Genomic DNA, 16,583 nt, shown 5'->3' with positions numbered 1-16,583 from the left:
TGGGAACCCCACCCTCCCACACTCAACAACACCCAAAGTAATACCCGAGGCAGCTCCTTGTATGGACTGTATTCATTCTGATTGGCTGGTCCCCCTCCTAGAACTGGTGTTGAAGATTTTGAATGTCGAAGCCACCTATAGAGGGGCAAATCAGCAGTGGAAGCATTGTTGATTTACACAATGACCTTGGCAATTGAAAGACCTTTGACTTTTTTAATGCTATCAGTTTTATCCTCCTTAATCACAAAACAGCTTGGCATAGCTTCACTGTGGTCAGTCAGGAAGGGGTCATGGAACGTTCTAGTAGAGTCTGCCTCCTGCTAGCTGTTCCTGTCCTTCCTGCTCTCCAGGACTGACAATAGGTGCTGGCTGCAGTCTGGCCCAGGTCAAGGACATCTTGGCTGAGAGGGTCTCCGAGCTCCCGGAGGAGAAGACCCAGACGTACCGAGCGCTGCTGAAGCACCTGAAGAGTCTGGCCAGCCAGCAGATCCGGAACATGGCTGTATGTCCTCTGGGCCCACACGAGGCCTGCTACACCTATCTCTTAATCTCAGCAAAATGTTGAAAGAGGCATTGGCAGAATCAGTGTGCACATGGGTCTCAGCTGATTGAAACGACAGCACAATATACATTTAATATAGCAACCATTATTTAATAACATATTTAAAGGAAGACTCTGAGTCAAGTTCAGTCATATAGCTAAGTAGCAATATAAGTGGGAAAAGAATGTCATGGTTTTGCTAATTTCATGATAAGACCTTCAAAGAAACTAATTTGATCTTAGGCTGCATTGTTGTCGCTAAGTCGTGTCCTACTCTTTGCAACCCCAAGGACTGCAGAAGTAAAATACCTAAAACAAGGAGGGTAGCCTCCCCTACTCCAGACTATTCAGACCACCGCTAGACGATAACGCTCAGAACAGGGAGGCAGACTTCAGGGTCTGCTGATTTGACCTCAGGCAAATGCAGATGTAGATATTCAAAATACACATGACCCCTTCCCTTACACACCCCTGAATGATGTATTAGAAATTCTTAGGATACGAAGAATGGAGAACAGGTTTCTACTGAAAAAGCTCTTCAATTGATTCCAAATGATTCCCTGTCATGGGTTCTGTCTGATACCCTGGACCCTGGTGAGGAGATGGTGACAGGAGAGTAAAGGGTTGGAAACCACCACAGAGAGAGCAGTGGTGGGGCATTGTGAAAGCTGCCTTCAGATATTTCTAGACTCCTGAGAAGAGGTGTGATATATTTCATATGATCACCAAGGGTAGAAGTATGACCGATAAGTGAGAATCCAGGGGTGTAGATTTCAGCTCAGTGGAAACAAGAACTTTAAAATTAAGCTGTTCATAGAGGAATGGGAGTTCCGTGCCCTCACCCATGTTCCAGCCCAGATCACCCGCAACCTGGGTGGTCACTGTAGAGTCTGGCACTGTGTGGGAAGAATACTGAGCTGAATGGCCAGTCATTTCCCTGACATGTTCTGAGATGCTATAAGCTTAACCAGATCCAAGAGGAGTCTCTCAAGAAGAGGAAAAGGGAGACTCAGTGATAGATGCCCAGCACCCAAACCTGGCCCCCGGGAAGTCCAACAATTCAAGAGGCCATGAGATAAGTCTGAGATCCCAAGGCAGCATCGTGGCTACTTTTGTAGCCAGCACCGTGGCCATCTGTGCCACCTGAGTAGGGGTGGCTCAGAATTGGCCGCTGCACCTCAGTGCTTGCCTTTGCATCCCCGTCCTGCCCCTTCCTCACTGGGAGATCTTAATCAAGTTTTATAATTCCTCTGTGCCCCTGTGTCTTCATCTCTTAAAGGGGGACAGTGGCCTCATCTCACTGAGCTGTTGTGAGGACTGAGTGAGTAAATATGCATGAAGGAGTGAGACATCAGGTGAAACACACCACATGCCATTCAGTGCTCATTACCATCCATTCCTCACTCGATCCAAAGCTGTGGGTGGGTGGGGACCTCTCACAGCATCTGAACTGAGTCTCATCTGCAGAGGAGGCCAAGACTCCTCTAGACCCTGTCACCTGCCAGGGAGGACTGTGAGCAGGTGCCGGGAAGGGCGGGGGGCTCAAATTTGAGGGATCTAATGACCAAGGCTATAACTCTTTCTCCTTAGTCTTTAGGGGGTCATATTATAAGCCGACATAGCTACTCAGATCTGAACCCAATTCTGGCTGTGGGCAACGCTACCCTCAATCTGACATCAGAAGGTAAGCTACCCAGAGCCCTTTGAACAGCACCTGCAGCGTTTCTGTCTCTGTTTTAGGAGGTGCTATGTCAGAGCCCATGTCTCTTGCTCTCAGTCCACCATGGGGAGCTCAGGATTCTGGCTGAAGTCTTCTCACGCAGGGGATGGCACCTTCTGTACCACCCGCCACATACACACGACACCCAGCCCCAACCACAGCTCAGCCAGCCCGCGGCAGCCAGGGCTGTCTAGAGGCTGACTAGAAGCCTCTCTGTGACCAGAGGACCACTTCCTCCTCCTCCTCATGTCCCCTCTCCAGTTGCCGTGTAAGAAGTCACAAGTCTAGTGAGGACACGCTGGGGACACTGTAGGGCCCCTGGGGGCAGGAGGAAGGCTAGCAACATTTTCCATGCTGGCTAAGAAGGGCGGTCCTTGAGGGCTGCTCCAGGGTATTCCACCCTTGTCTCCCTGAGATGCTCAGCCCTCACATTGGCTCTGGCTGCTCCAAAGAGGCTGACACTCCCATCCAGTGCGCACTGACTGTGCCAGGCTCTGCTGGATACTTTACACAACACATCTAATTTGTCCAACCCCCGCCGCCCGCCCCCGACTGAGGTCGCTTGCAGTAAGGGGTGAGGGATGGGAATCCAGTCTGCCTTGATTTCCCAACAGGAGTGCTCGCCTCTTCACCAGCAGCCACCTCCCCAGGTCTTCTAACTCCCCACTTTCCATCTCTCCCCCCCTCCCTCCCCCACACCCCATCAAATACCCTCAAATGGGCTGAGTTGGACCCGGGAAACTGGAGTGCAAGGGAGCAGTCACACTGCCCCATGTGAACTCCAGGGTGTGGCCAACCAGGAATTATCTCACCAGCATCATAAGCCTCCCCAGGGGATTGCTGGCTGACACAGTCTGGTCCCTGATGGGTGGGAACTGAGAAGTGTTGGGAGGGACCTGCTGGCAAAGGAAAAGCCCTCACACTCCTATTCAGCTTTGTGTGGGGCCCAGGAGAGGAAATCCTTCAGCCCCGAAGGACCCTGTCAGCTGTTTTGCTGGGTCCGCCAGGCCTGTAGTCCAGAATCACCCCATCTTGAACCCTGAAGACTAAGGGAGAGGATGCCAAGGCTCTGGGGCGTCAGGAGAGCAAAGACGGCCTGGCCCCGACACAGGGCCTTCTACTTCAGGACTAGCGGTGCTAGATGTGTTCCTCTGCTGGGATGTTGGTCGTCACCTTTGGCTCAAGGTCTCTGTTTTCCCAGCTCTGCCAAAGCCACCTCCAGTCTGCACTCAGCCCAGCTCCAATGAGGCCAGTAGCTAGCTGGCACCCCAAGAGGGAGGCCCAGGTACACAAGAGCCCCTCTGGGGTCCACCTTCCTCTGTCTCGGCCACACCTACCTTCCAATCAGCATCTCACTGCTGTTCCTGGACCTGAACGCACGTTAGATTTGCTGGGCTGCAGTCTCCTCACACATTTCCCGTGGAGCCACAGCCACTTTTAAAGCCAGAGGGGACTGCTCTAACTATTGCCACCATGTAGTGACAATGGGGCTGAAAGGAGGTTTTGTAAATTGTTCACATTGCTTTAAAGATATGGGTATCCAGCTTAGAGAGCTTCCCGGGAGTCCAGTGGTAAAGAATCCGCCTGCCAATGCAGAAGACTTGGGTTCCATCCCTGGGTTGGGAAGATACCCTGAAGGAGGAAATGGCAACCCACTCCAGTATCCTTGCCTGGAAAATCCTATGGACAGAGGAGCCTGTCAGGCTTACAGTCCTGCACTGTGCTTAATCACTGAGTCGTGTCCAACTCCTTGTGACCCCATGGACTGTAGCCCACAAGGCTCCTCTATCCATGGGGTTTCTCCAGACAAGAATATTGGAGTGGATTGCCATGGCCTCCTCCAAGGGATCTTCCCACCCCGGGGATCAAACCCAGGTCTCCCCCATTGCAGGCAGATTCTTTGCCAGCTGAGCTACCAGGGAAGCCCGGGCTACAGTCCACAGGGTTGCAGAAGAGTTGGACATGGCTCGGCAACTAAATAACAATAATCCAGTTTAGAAGCCAACGGCAGCAGCAAGAACAAAAAGCAAATCCAATAATCTGAGCTCTGTTAATAGTGGAAACAAACCTTAGCTTAAGCTATGCCCTAACATTGATCATAGTATTGAACAAGTTAGATTTAGTTCAACAGTCTCTGCTGAAAGATGAAAACAGGTCTGGTAGGCCTTGGGGACAGGAAGAGGCCCAGTTCACACAGCATGTGTGCTAACAAGAGTACATGTCCTAGGGATTCCCTAGCAGTCCATGGGTTAGGACTTGGTACTTCCAGTGCTGGGGTCTGGGTTTAAGCCCTGGTCAGGGAACTAAGATCCCACAAGATCCACGGAGCGACCAAACAAAAAAGTAAATGTCACAAAGCTGCCACCACCCTTCCCTGTGAGGAGGACGGGTTGGGGGCTGGTCCACCACACTCAGACCCCCACTCTGCTCCATGCGAGGAAGGTGACCTTTTCTTCTCCACTGCTGACATTTAAGAGTATAGAATAATCTCGCATTCCTTGTTGCAACTGTGCAGAAATGTCATTTTCTTCAACAGAAGGCACACGGCGGATTCCTCTAAGTGAACATTTTCTTGCTGGGTTGGCAAGTGCAGACCTGAAGCCGGAAGAAATTTTGGAGTCTGTGTATATTCCTCACTCTCAAAAGGTAAGACTTGAGAGTTGTTTTTCTCTTTCTATAACTGAGTTCAGTCATCTTTAGATGTTTCAAAACAGATGGAAGGAAAATAAGTCTGCCCCGAAAACCTGTTTCCTGTCCTTCGTGGCCTGGCGTGGCACCAAGGCCCACAGCCGCCCTCAGGCCAGCAGCTCTGGGAGGCATGGAGCTGGGGTTGTTGTTTCAGCTGTGGGGTGGGGCCTGCCCAACCTGCGGTCATGCTCACACACCCGCTCGTGTCCAAGATCTGGGAGGTGGAAATTAAAGTTCTTTGGCTATGGAATGAGCTTCTCTGCCTGACCCACAAGGAGATGGAGGCTGGGGCTAGGCCTCCTGACTGCCCACTTGAGCTGACCCCCAACAGTTCAGAAGACCAGGAGCGCCTAACACATGATTTCTGGGGGAGACATGGCCACGCAGCCGGCTACAGAGGGGACCCTCTGTCCTCACTCCCTGTTCCTGGTGCTTCTCCCCCAAAGTGTACCTGAATCTGAGAGACCAGTCTTCCCAAGAGGGGCAACACAACAGATACACAGAGAGATCCAAAGCCAGCAGGGTCATGCAGGAAGTCTCATATTAAGTCATGCTTTCAGCCAAGTATGGTCTTCATTTATTTTTTCCTTGGGAATGGAAACTCTGAAGTGTGTTCCCAGTCCAGTGTGGATCAGTGTAAGAGACTCAGACAGAAAAACAGGCCGACCCAAACACAGTGCCCCCGGTGGCCAAAAACATGGAAACACATGCAAGGCAGCGGCCATCTCTGTTAACTTAGTCACTGCACCAGTGGTCCTGGTGCCAAGGATCATGAGGGGAGCCATCACCCTTCTGACTCTTGTCCCTGCTAGAAAATTCCCTAGTCCACTGTTGGAAAGTTCTATTCAGCACCTTTATGAACTTTACAGAATGAAAAAGGGATAGTATCTACAAAGCAAGAAATCCAGTGGATCTCTTTCACACTTTAAGCAAATCACCTTCCAAACACCTGTGTTGGAGGGATCCTCCATCCTCATGGGGGACAAAGGGTCTGAGACTAGCCTAAATGGCACCTGGAAATAAGAGCATGGGGAAATGACACAGGGATCCCTTGCAGAGACATCCCGGCCCCAGCGGGAAAGCGCACAGTGACCCTGTTAACTGAGAGTCGCTTTGAACAAAGAGGCAGCCAAATTGTCCCAAGTGTCCTTTGCGTCCCTTTTGATTGAGTCTAAGTGATTAATTAGTGGCACCAAGAAGCAGAAAGCTTGCTCTTAGTTCTGACATATCAAATAACTCCAAATGGTCTTTGTCTCCACAGTGGGAATTCGTGTCAGCCTTCCGACAGGCTCAGTGCCAGCAAAACGCCTTGCCCGACGTGAATGCCGGCATGCGAGTCCTCTTCAAAGAGGGCACAGACATCATCGAGGACCTGAGCATCACCTATGGAGGGGTCGGGGCTGCCACAGTCAGTGCACATAAGTCCTGCCAGCAGCTCCTAGGGAGGTAAGCGACACACCCTGTACCCTGATGGTGAAGCTTGACATTTAAAAAAAAGTGGAAAGATGGAAACTCTTATATGTAGAATCGTTGCTTGTTCTTTCTGTAATTTTGCTAAATGACTCTAACCTCATTTGACTTTGATTAATAAGGCACCACCCTTTGGGTGAGGTGTACAATGAAAATGGCCCAGGAAAGTGTTCAGCTCCGGTGCTCCTATGCACATCAATGCTCTGGCAAACCCACACCAGGCAGCTTCCAAGCGCTCCCCATCGCTCCCGGGCTCAGGGGCACTCTGTTTCCTTCTCAGCAAAGGCAGTGTCCAAGTCTGAGTCCTGTTCAGTTCACCATGGGATTGGCCATGGTGGTCTCTTTATTTAATGCCTGGGTTCTAGCATGTCCAGGCTACTTAGTGCAGCCTCCCAGGCCTCGGTTTCCCTGAACAGCTTATTTAAGTGATTTCTAAGTTTCCATCCAACTCCTAAAGTGAGACCCTGGGGGTCTTTAAACCATCTAGCACAGGCCCCTAGTCACAGAGACCTCTGGTCATGGAGACTGCCTTTTCTCACTGGTTCCTTCCTGCCCCCAACCCTCCCAGGCAGTGGGATGAGCTGATGCTGGATGAAGCTTGCAGGCGGCTCCTGGACGAAGTCTCCCTCCCAGGCTGGGCTCCAGGTGGGAGGGTGGAATTCAAGAGGACTCTGGTAGTCAGCTTCTTCTTCAAGTTCTACCTACAAGTTCTGCAGGAACTGAAGAAGCTCATAAAGCCGTTCCCTGTGCCTGTAAGTGCTCTGGCTTTTATGGGCTCCTGGCAGCATAAGCTCCCACCTTCCTCGCTCCTTTTGCAAACTATCAGTTCCAGCTTTTCCTTCTTCCTGGGTTCAGCCCTTCAGGGTTACTGTGGGGTGAGGCTCAGGATGCCAGACTGTCTTTGGTGCACAGATGCTTACCAAGTGCCCTGAGCAGGGAAACATGATGGGACCCCTGCTTCCGTGTGCAATTGTTTTTCTTTTAAAATCAACTCTGTTGAAGTATAATTACATAGAACAAAATGCACCTATTATTTAAACTCAGAGGGTTTCGGCAAATGTGTAAACCAGTGCAACCACCACTTCAAACAAAAGTATTTCCATCATCCCCAAAAGTGCCCTTTTGCCCCTCTGCTCTCAACACTCTCATCCCTGCCCCCAGGCAACCCTGATCTGCTTAATGACACTGTAGATTAGTTTTGCCTATTTTGGAATTTTATATTCAATATGAAATGTTAAATAAAATTTTATTTTTCAAAAAATCAAAACATTTATGAGTGCATGCTAAGTTGCCTCAGTCACATCCGACTCTTTGCAACCCCACGGACAGTAGTCCCCTAGGCTCCTCTGTCCATATCAGGAATACTGGAGTGGGTTGCCGTGCCCTCCTTCAAGGGATCTTCCTGATCCAGGGACTGAACCCCTGTTTCTTTTGTCTCCTCTGTTGGCAGGTGGGTTCTTTACCATGAGCACCACCTGTATGCTAATATATAAGTAGCTTCTTCTCAGAATTTCTGATTATGAACTTCGGGAATAAGTTACCAAAGCAGAACATTTTTTCTCTCTTTCTCTCTCTTCCCCGCTCAATCCATCTTTCCTCCCCAGACTATGACTAGAACTCTCACCCTACCTTGCACCCGTGTTCCCCAACCACACCCCACCCCAACAGCCCCGTGTTCCTAAACTGTCTGGGTTTTATTCATTCAGATGAAGACTCTCACAGGACTTCCCTGGTGATCCAATGGTTAAGACTCCACACTTCCTCTGCAGGGCACACGGGTTCAATCCCTGGTTGGGGAATGAAAGAAAGAAAGACGAAGACCCTCACAAACCACATTTACTTGAATAACTCTTGCCACCCTTGAATTTCCGAATCAAGACACTAGATATGTTTCAGTGACACCCAAAGAGCCTTCCCAGTCTTACTGCTCTCCCAGGAAAGCTGAGGAAAATAATTAAATTTGAGTTTTGTGTGGGCAGTGAACCACCCCAGCTCATTCTAGAATGGCTCCCCCAGCCCCTAGTTTTCTTGATTCTCCTGCTGCCTCTGCCCAGCTTGCTGCCAGAGGGCCTCTCCCTCCTTGGGCTAGCTTGGCTCCAGGATCAGATTCAACCAGTCTGTCCAGGTCCTCCTAGTGTGCAAAGGGAGGGAGGGCAAGGAGCATTTGCCAAAGCGAGAGTCTGGGAGGCGTTGTGAATTTGCATCATCCCAGCTAACTGAACTCATGGTTTCTCGGTGACCTTCGCCAAATCCTTTTCACAGAAATCAAAGCCTAGTTGAATCATAGACTAATCAGCTTATCTTTATTGTTTTGAATCATCTCTCAGAACAGCCGCCGTTATCCTGAAATTTCAGACCGATTCCTGAGCGCTCTAGAAGACTTCCCGGGCACGGTTCCCCAGGGAGTCCAAAGGTACCAGGTCAGTGAGTTTAATCTAATGGAAACCGAGAAACTAAGAGACAGTGATAGCTGTGTGAACAAGCAAGCACTTCAGAGTTGCACATTTCCCTTCTGACTTTCTGAGTTTTGCCAGGACATTGGCCCTTTGTTTCAGGTCTATGCAGGAAGAGCCTGGATCTAAGATCAGACCCGAGCTACTGAAGCTGGATGCCCTCAGGCCAAAGTCATCTGAAGCAGCTTGACCATCCAACTAATAACTGAGAGTCTCTTCCAACTGCCGTTCTTTGGGCAAATGTTTGAAGAGTAGCTTGGCTGCGTGTGGGGGAAGGACAGAGCAGGAGAGTAGCAAGGGTCAGTCTCCAGCCCCTGATTGCAAATGCTTAACCTCCAGTCAGCAAAATGAGAGCCTGCAAGCAACTGAATCCCTTCTCTCCAAGAACAATGGAGAAAGTATCTATAATTTTCCACTGGAGCACAAGCCCTCCCACCACCCAATCTCCATACTCACTCCACACACATCTTCTGGTAGAAGAGTTCCAGAATAAACACTTCCTCCACTTACTACACTCCCAGGGATATTTTGTTGCCACTAGCAAGGGCAGAGAAGGCAGCTTAGACCAGATCTGGATGGGCTCCATTGCCATTGGCCCCCCCAGCCCCCCCACCAGAGGCCCTGCTCCTGTCAATAAGCAGGTTTTGGCTTAGATTTTGGTGCCCCGCTCTCAGGAATTATATCACTCCAAGCCTCATCATCATGATGGCTTTATGTGTAAACAGGCTGCTCCTTAAAAAGGTAAGAAAGCAGGACAGGGAGACCTCTGAATTCCAGAAGTCAGGGATATGGGCCACCACTCGGGAAAAGAAGACGCCAAAAGGAGAAGCCAGAGTGTCCCTTCACTGACTTCACAATTTTGCTAAAACATTGGCCCCAACTAAAGCATAGCCACAGAGCTGAAATGACAGCTCCCCAATCAAGTTACATCATTAAACTCTCATGCTCATCTGACCCACTCCAGTGTTTGTTGACTGAGAGTGACCATCTGATTTCTCAATCCTGAATCAGGAGTGTTGGCAATTGGCCAGGCCACTTCTGAAGATGGAAGTTTCCCAGGGAAGCTCTTGTCTTTCTCTGTAGAGTGTGGATTCTCACCAGCCCCTCCAAGATCCAGTCGGACGCCCTGTCATGCACCTATCGGGTCTCAAACACGCCACCGGGGAGGCCGAGTTTTGTGATGACATCCCCATGGTGGATAAAGAACTCTGCATGGCTTTAGTGACCAGTACCAGAGCCTATGCAAAAATCATGTAAGTAAACGAAAAGCTTTCCAAAAACTCTTTCTAAAGCACACTTGGGGATTCCCTGAAGCAATGTGACCGTTCTTTGGAAATGTCATAAACCCAAAGAACCTAATGGAAAGAATGTTTAAAAGGTCACCAGCACTAAAACGAGGAAAGGAATGTCACTAGAAATGATCATCATGAAAGGGAGAAAAAAACTCACAATTATGGGCTCTTGCTTTCATCTCCCTGCTGCAGCCTCAGGCATGGCTCAGAGGAGTAACTCTGAGTAGGGCTAATATGCAGCTGGTGATAAAACCCTGAACTAGGTTATTGCTGAATGGTAAATGGCCACTGTCCTAAACTTCCTTAGGATGTCCCTTGCCACAGACACGATGGCCATCCCCCTCCTCTCCCCTTCCAGCAACTACAATGTTATCCCTGGCCCAGCAGGGAGGCTCCTGGACCCTGCTCTCTGGCAGCTCAGCTCTGATTGGTCAGGGCCTATAGTCCAGTTGTCATATATTTTGACTTTCATCCATGGTCTATCCCTCCCTCCCTCAAAGCTTGCTGATTTCTACTTCTCAAATATATCTCTTTTTTCAGATCAGTTGATTTGTCCGAGGCCCTTGAAATACCTGGGGTGGTTGATGTGATAACAGCGAAGGACATTCCAGGCATCAATGGCACCAAAGATGACAAACTGTTGGCCGTAGATGAGGTGAGGTACAGAGCGTGCTGTCTCATGTGACTTGGCGCAGATGATCACCAAGGTACCACCTCCAGGCAGCTTTCCATGCCCTCCCAGCCCTCTCTGCCACTAGGGGCCAGAAAGCCAGTTCTTCCAGCTTCTCTCTAATGCTTCTCTCTCTCTCTTCTAATGCTTCTGTGTAGGGCTTCCCTGGTGGCTCAAAGGGTAAAGAATCTGCCTGCAATGAGGGAGACCTGGGTTCTGTTCCTGGATTGGGAAGATCCCCTGGAGAAGGGAATGACTGCCTACTCCAGTATTCTTGCCTAGAAAATCCCATGGACAGAGGAGCCTTACAGGCTATAGACCTGGTCACAAAGAGTCAGACACGACTGAGCAGACACGCTTTCACTTTTCAGTGCCTTTATAGACCTACTCTTCTGGAATCAGGAAATAACTGCAAAAAGGAAATTTATTACAGAAAAACAATAAATACTCATTTTCCCACTGTGTACTATTGAGTCAGTTTACTCTTATTTGAAGAATAAATGCAAGAACTGGCATGTATCAGGATGGAAAATCCTTGAAAAAAATCTAGAAAGGAGAATACAATATACAGCCACTCTCCATTATTTACATTGAACTCTCTTCCTTCTTGGACCAACCCTCTCCCTACCACCTCCCACTGACCTTCATATATTCCATTTTTAATAAAGTTGCTCATATCATTCCTGACCTTTAATTCAATTCTACCATCATTCACTGAGCACTTGCTTTTGGAGCCAAACTATCTTGGTTCATGGTCTCACTCTGCCACTCTGTATCATCACCTGTGAAATGGTGTCTTGAAACCTGTAAAATATCATCACCTGTAAAATGGGAATAATCAGAGGAACCCAACTCATTGTGTTGTTATGCAATTTAAATGAGCTGATACATGTGAAGTGTTTACAGCATTGCTTGGCATGTGAAGGCTCTCAGTAGATGTTAGCTACTATTGTCACATTTCAGGCTGTTTCTCCTCCAGCCATGAAATAAACCACTGTTCTTTCGGTTGAACTCCAGATGAGGAAGTTGGCTATTGCTTAGGAGCTATGTTATCTTCTCAGGCTGCCAAAACAAAATACCACATAATGGGTAGCTTATAAAGCAAAAATGTATTTTCTCACAATTACTAGAGGCTAGAAGTCTAAGATCAAGGTGTTGGCAGGTTTATCCTGAGGTCACTCTTGCCGGTTTGAAGATGGCTCCCTTCTCCTGTGTCCTCATAGGAGACGGCCTCTTCTCTGTGTATAAGCCTCCCTGGTGTTTCTACCTCTTTTTTTTTGGCCACGCCTCATGGCATCCAGGATTTTAGTTTCCCCACCAGGGATGGAACCCGTGACCCTGCAGTGGAAGCGTGAAGTCCTAATCACTGGACCATGAGGGAATTCCCTTTTCTCCCCCTACGTCTTCTTATAAGGACACCAGTCACACTGAATTAGAGTTCCAACCTTAGGACCTCATTTCACCTTCATTACCTCTTTGAAGGCCTTATCTATAAATACAGTCCCACTGGGGGTCAGTGCTTCAGTTTGGGGGTTGTAGAGGGAGGCACAGGAATCATAGTGTTCAAAATATACTCCCCTTATCTTTAAAATGACTCCATGAAGGCATCCCATATGAATGAATCACCCTCAACAGAGGACATAGCAAATTCCGGTCCCAGCCAAATTCACATCCACTCTGAGGCTTACATTCAATTGAGTAAAATGGCTAATGAAACCATATGTATGATTTAAATTAACTTTTAAATTAAAAGTTTAAAGAATTTTTTTTTAGCCAAGCACATGATGTGACTCCAGTCTGGTTACTATTGGTCAATAATGGTAACTAAGGCACCAGCCACTGGTAAGTTTGGACTGATAGTACTTTTACCCAGAATTTCCCCCCAGCTTCATGCCTATACTTTTTGCAGGTACTCTGCGTGGGCCAGATCATCTGTGCTGTGGTTGCAGAAACAGATGTACAGGCAAAACGTGCTATTGAAAAGATAAAGATAACTTATGAAGAGCTGGAGCCCATAATCTTCACCATAGAGGTAAGCAGAGTGCCTGGGCTCTCCTATAAGGTTGTAGAATCAGAAGTCCCTTGTAAACTTCTTAATGCGAGACTTATTCAGGGTTCTACTACTTTTTCATCGCTGGTTTACTCTGGAAAAATCAACTTTTCTGGAAGGCATTACTTGCATGAATTAAAATTAGCTTTGGTTCCAAGAAACAGGAAAAAAATAGAAGTTTCTTTGTCCTGCACATTCAAAAAAGTCTAGAAATGGTCAGTTTCAAACTTACATGTGACTCTAAGTGTCAGGGTCTGGGCTCCTTATATCTATTAATAGTCGCTCTGTCCTGTGTGGTTTCCATTCTCTAGATCACACTTCGGTCCACAACAGTTACTGAACACTGACCTTTGAGTCCACACTTCTGTCAGCAGAGAGAATGATGAAGAGAATATCCCCTCCCCTTAAAGACCCTTTCCAGAAGCTGCACATAATCTTTCTTCATCTCCTTGGTTAGAACCTAGTCATGTACCACACCAACACTCCTAGAAAGGGGGTCTGGGAAACATACATTTTATTCTAGGTGGCCAGGTATTCACTAGAAACTGGGGGTTCTATTACTTGAGGAAAGTGGTGGGAATGGATATTGGGAGTAATAATCTTTTCAAAACGGAGCCCCAAAGCAGTGGGACTTTCATGATAGAATTCCATAGAAATTTCCATTCTCGCTTCTGGGTCTAGATGATGGAAAACAAATGCAACTTCCAGCAAAAAATAATGAATTTAGATTAGAAAAATCAGATGTAGATTTATGGCATTTGTGTGCTCTAATTCAATGAAAGATAAGTTCATATCAATTAAATAGAAAAAAAAAAGAGTACTTAATTTTTGCTTGTGAAAGAAATAAATTTTTTTCAAAGGCCCTAGTGAACCATTTGAACATTTTAAAAATGTCCCTAAAAGGTACAACTTGCTCAATATTCAGAGTGTTAAAAAGGTCATGTTTCTAGTTCTTTCTAAATTAAATCAACTCTATTCCAAATTCCCATTTTGTCAAGTTTGCAAGAAGTTCAGGCCATTGTTCTTGGCTCACACCCCTTTCTAGAGTTGTACTAGGATCCTAACAAGGGTTTTTGAAATATCAATTCCAATCCCATTTCCTCAAGAGGGGAAATGGCACCCAAAGGATATCCTCATGAAATATCCTGGAGCTCAGAACACTTAGAGATCTAGGGTTCCCTCAGAATAGGACTCTCCACCATCAGTAAAAAGAGTTCTTCTGTGAAGAAAAGTAGGTAAAAGAACAGTCATATATACCAATGCTCATTCATCCATTCATTCATTCACATGACTATATATATAAGAAGCAATATAGAGTTCTGTCTAAAAACACTGGTTCTAGAACTGTGATTCAAACTGCCAGGCTTGAATCTTGGCTGCACCACTTCTTAGCTATGTGACCTTGGACAAGTTTCTTAACATATCTGTGCCATAGTTTCCTCCTTTGTAGAAAGAAGAGAACAGTAATAAAACCTGCCTCATCAGGTTGTGAGACTAAATGAGTTAATATTCAGAAAGCATGTAGAACAGTGGCTAGCACCTAGTTATAGCATATATTATATATAAACATAGCATATATTATAATAAGATTATACTAACTTAGGACATATTTACAGATGACAATAAACATACTTCCACACATACTAGATTGACATACTGAGATCTTGGTATAGCAAAAAAGTGAAAACTTCAGCTATATTCTTCATTTTCTACTGCTTTGAGAAATCAAGCATTTATTATTAGGCAAGATGTTTCTGAAAACAGCCAGGCTTGAAAACTGCCTCCATCACTTATTTGAAGCATGACTTTGGGAAAGTTATTTTAACCTCCTTAAGCCCAGCTTCTTCATCTGGAAAGTGGAGAGAATAATAGAATTCATGTGAGAATACATGTAAATACACTGTCTATTGTACAGTGTTTGACACAAAGCATGCACTCAATAAATATTAGCTGCTTTCACTATTCACATTGTCATTAACAAAAAAGGCCACGGACTTGAGATCATTAGGGAGTAAGAACACAAGAGTCAGGTGTCCTTGTGAAATATGGAAAACACCTGTATCTAAAGGTTATTAGGTGTTATCATTACAGGGTAATAATCCTAGATTTCTTAACATTTGGAAAATTCTGTTATTAAATTAGTGAGTAATTTGAGGAAAACTGTTTTCTGGAGGGGGGAGAAGTTGCTTTGCATTTTGTTTCTTTAGTGGGGGGTTGATCTTCAACACTATACTCTTGACAAATAGACATATTTGTGCTTACATTGAATAAAGTAAATTAAATTTTTTTAAAAAAGGAAATAAAGGTTAAGCAAGAATCAACTGCCATAGATCAACCCACAGAACAGCAGGACAGGATGGCTTCCAGTATTCATGTGTCAGTCAGTTCATAATATTGTTGCCAAAAAAAACCCTAGCATAAAGGGCTAGGAAGCCCTTATGAGATATGCCAAATACACAAAGAAATGAACAAACTGCCTACCATATCTCTGTTGGGTTTTCTTGCCCCAGAGGTGCATTAGGACTTGAGTCCTCCCCTTCAACATGAAGTCTGACACAAGTATTTTTATTCATGAAGTGGGGAAAAGGGGAGGGCCCTGAGCCTCACTCTTACTGCATTTGGATCTATCACCTGTGCCCTGGACATCCACATTGAAATGGAGAAATGAGTAGTTATTATCCTGGACCATCATAGTATCCCCAGATCTCAACTCATAATGTCTCTCTAACCCTTGCTGGTTTTCTCTGCAACTGAGAAGGCATTTTCTATGGCATCTCGGCTCTGCGGGGAGTCTGCTACTCAAGGACACACTCCCTTGCTGGCCTGACTCCTTTCACGTGTCCTAGCAGATGGCGATTGTCGGAGTTTGCCGGCTTTTGAGTAAGAAAAATTTGCCAGTGGAAGAAAACGACAAAAAGAATTAGCTTTTTTTTTCTTCCTGTCACTCAGGATGCCATAAAACACAACTCATTCCTGTGCCCTGAAAAAAAACTTGAACAAGGAAACATCGAGGAGGCATTTGAAAAAGTTGATCAAATTGTTGAAGGTGAGTGACTCAGGATTGTTTCCTAGAATATTTGTGCAATTCTCTTCTGAAACAGACTGGAGAGCATGTGATTTCCTTTCAGAAAGACCACCCCCTAAAGTCGTGGCATTTTACCAAAGTTCTCCTCTCTTGCTTCCTTTCAAATTGTGCATGTGTTGCTTGGGGTTGGGGAGGGGGGCAGGTAGGGAGCAATAGAATAAATAAAAAATTCCTAAGACTTTGATTAGTCAAGGACAGAATGAAGAACAAAAGCAGAGATTTTCAACTTCTTATCCAGAACCGCAGTCTCTGAAACAGATGACCTCAGTTGTCACAGGACAAAACACCTGATTCATCAGTTTCTCAATCAGGACAAATCCAGCCAGCCAGTCCATGTCTCACTTGCTTTTGAATTCCCCAACCAGAGCACACCTTCAGGCACTTTCCTTTACTTGCCCTTAACAGGAGAGGTCCATGTCGGAGGACAGGAGCATTTTTACATGGAAACACAGAGAGTGCTTGTTATTCCAAAGACAGAGGACAAAGAACTGGACATTTATGTGTCAACACAGGATCCAGCCCACGTGCAGGTGAGGTCCAGGATCTGCCCCACCTCCTCCCCAACTTCCCAGTTCCCTCATGGCCTTCAGCCTCCACAGCCTCACAACGGCTGC

At 46.6% G+C, this 16,583-nt stretch overlaps 1 protein-coding gene across 4 annotated transcripts in view; it reads left to right on the top strand.

Moving 5' to 3' along the window:
• Positions 1-16,583, top strand: part of LOC102283927 (aldehyde oxidase 2) — a 77,955-nt gene that overhangs the window by 24,520 nt on the left and 36,852 nt on the right. For 3 of the 4 annotated variants that reach the window (XM_070388426.1, XM_070388433.1, XM_070388445.1), the window contains exons 11-21: positions 351-502; positions 2,132-2,225; positions 4,798-4,907; positions 6,211-6,395; positions 6,988-7,171; positions 8,747-8,839; positions 9,956-10,125; positions 10,705-10,819; positions 12,744-12,866; positions 15,834-15,930; positions 16,375-16,499. In XM_070388426.1, coding sequence (XP_070244527.1) covers positions 351-502; positions 2,132-2,225; positions 4,798-4,907; positions 6,211-6,395; positions 6,988-7,171; positions 8,747-8,839; positions 9,956-10,125; positions 10,705-10,819; positions 12,744-12,866; positions 15,834-15,930; positions 16,375-16,499 — 1,448 coding nt within the window. The remainder of the gene's footprint in view (positions 1-350; positions 503-2,131; positions 2,226-4,797; positions 4,908-6,210; positions 6,396-6,987; positions 7,172-8,746; positions 8,840-9,955; positions 10,126-10,704; positions 10,820-12,743; positions 12,867-15,833; positions 15,931-16,374; positions 16,500-16,583) is intronic. The other variant, XM_070388438.1, reaches the window with a different exon arrangement.

Source organism: Bos mutus, chromosome 2, assembly GCF_027580195.1.
Source record: "Bos mutus isolate GX-2022 chromosome 2, NWIPB_WYAK_1.1, whole genome shotgun sequence".
NCBI lineage: Eukaryota > Metazoa > Chordata > Mammalia > Artiodactyla > Bovidae > Bos > Bos mutus.
Note: the sequence above shows the minus strand (reverse complement) of the source record. Positions and strands in the feature narration are given on the sequence as shown.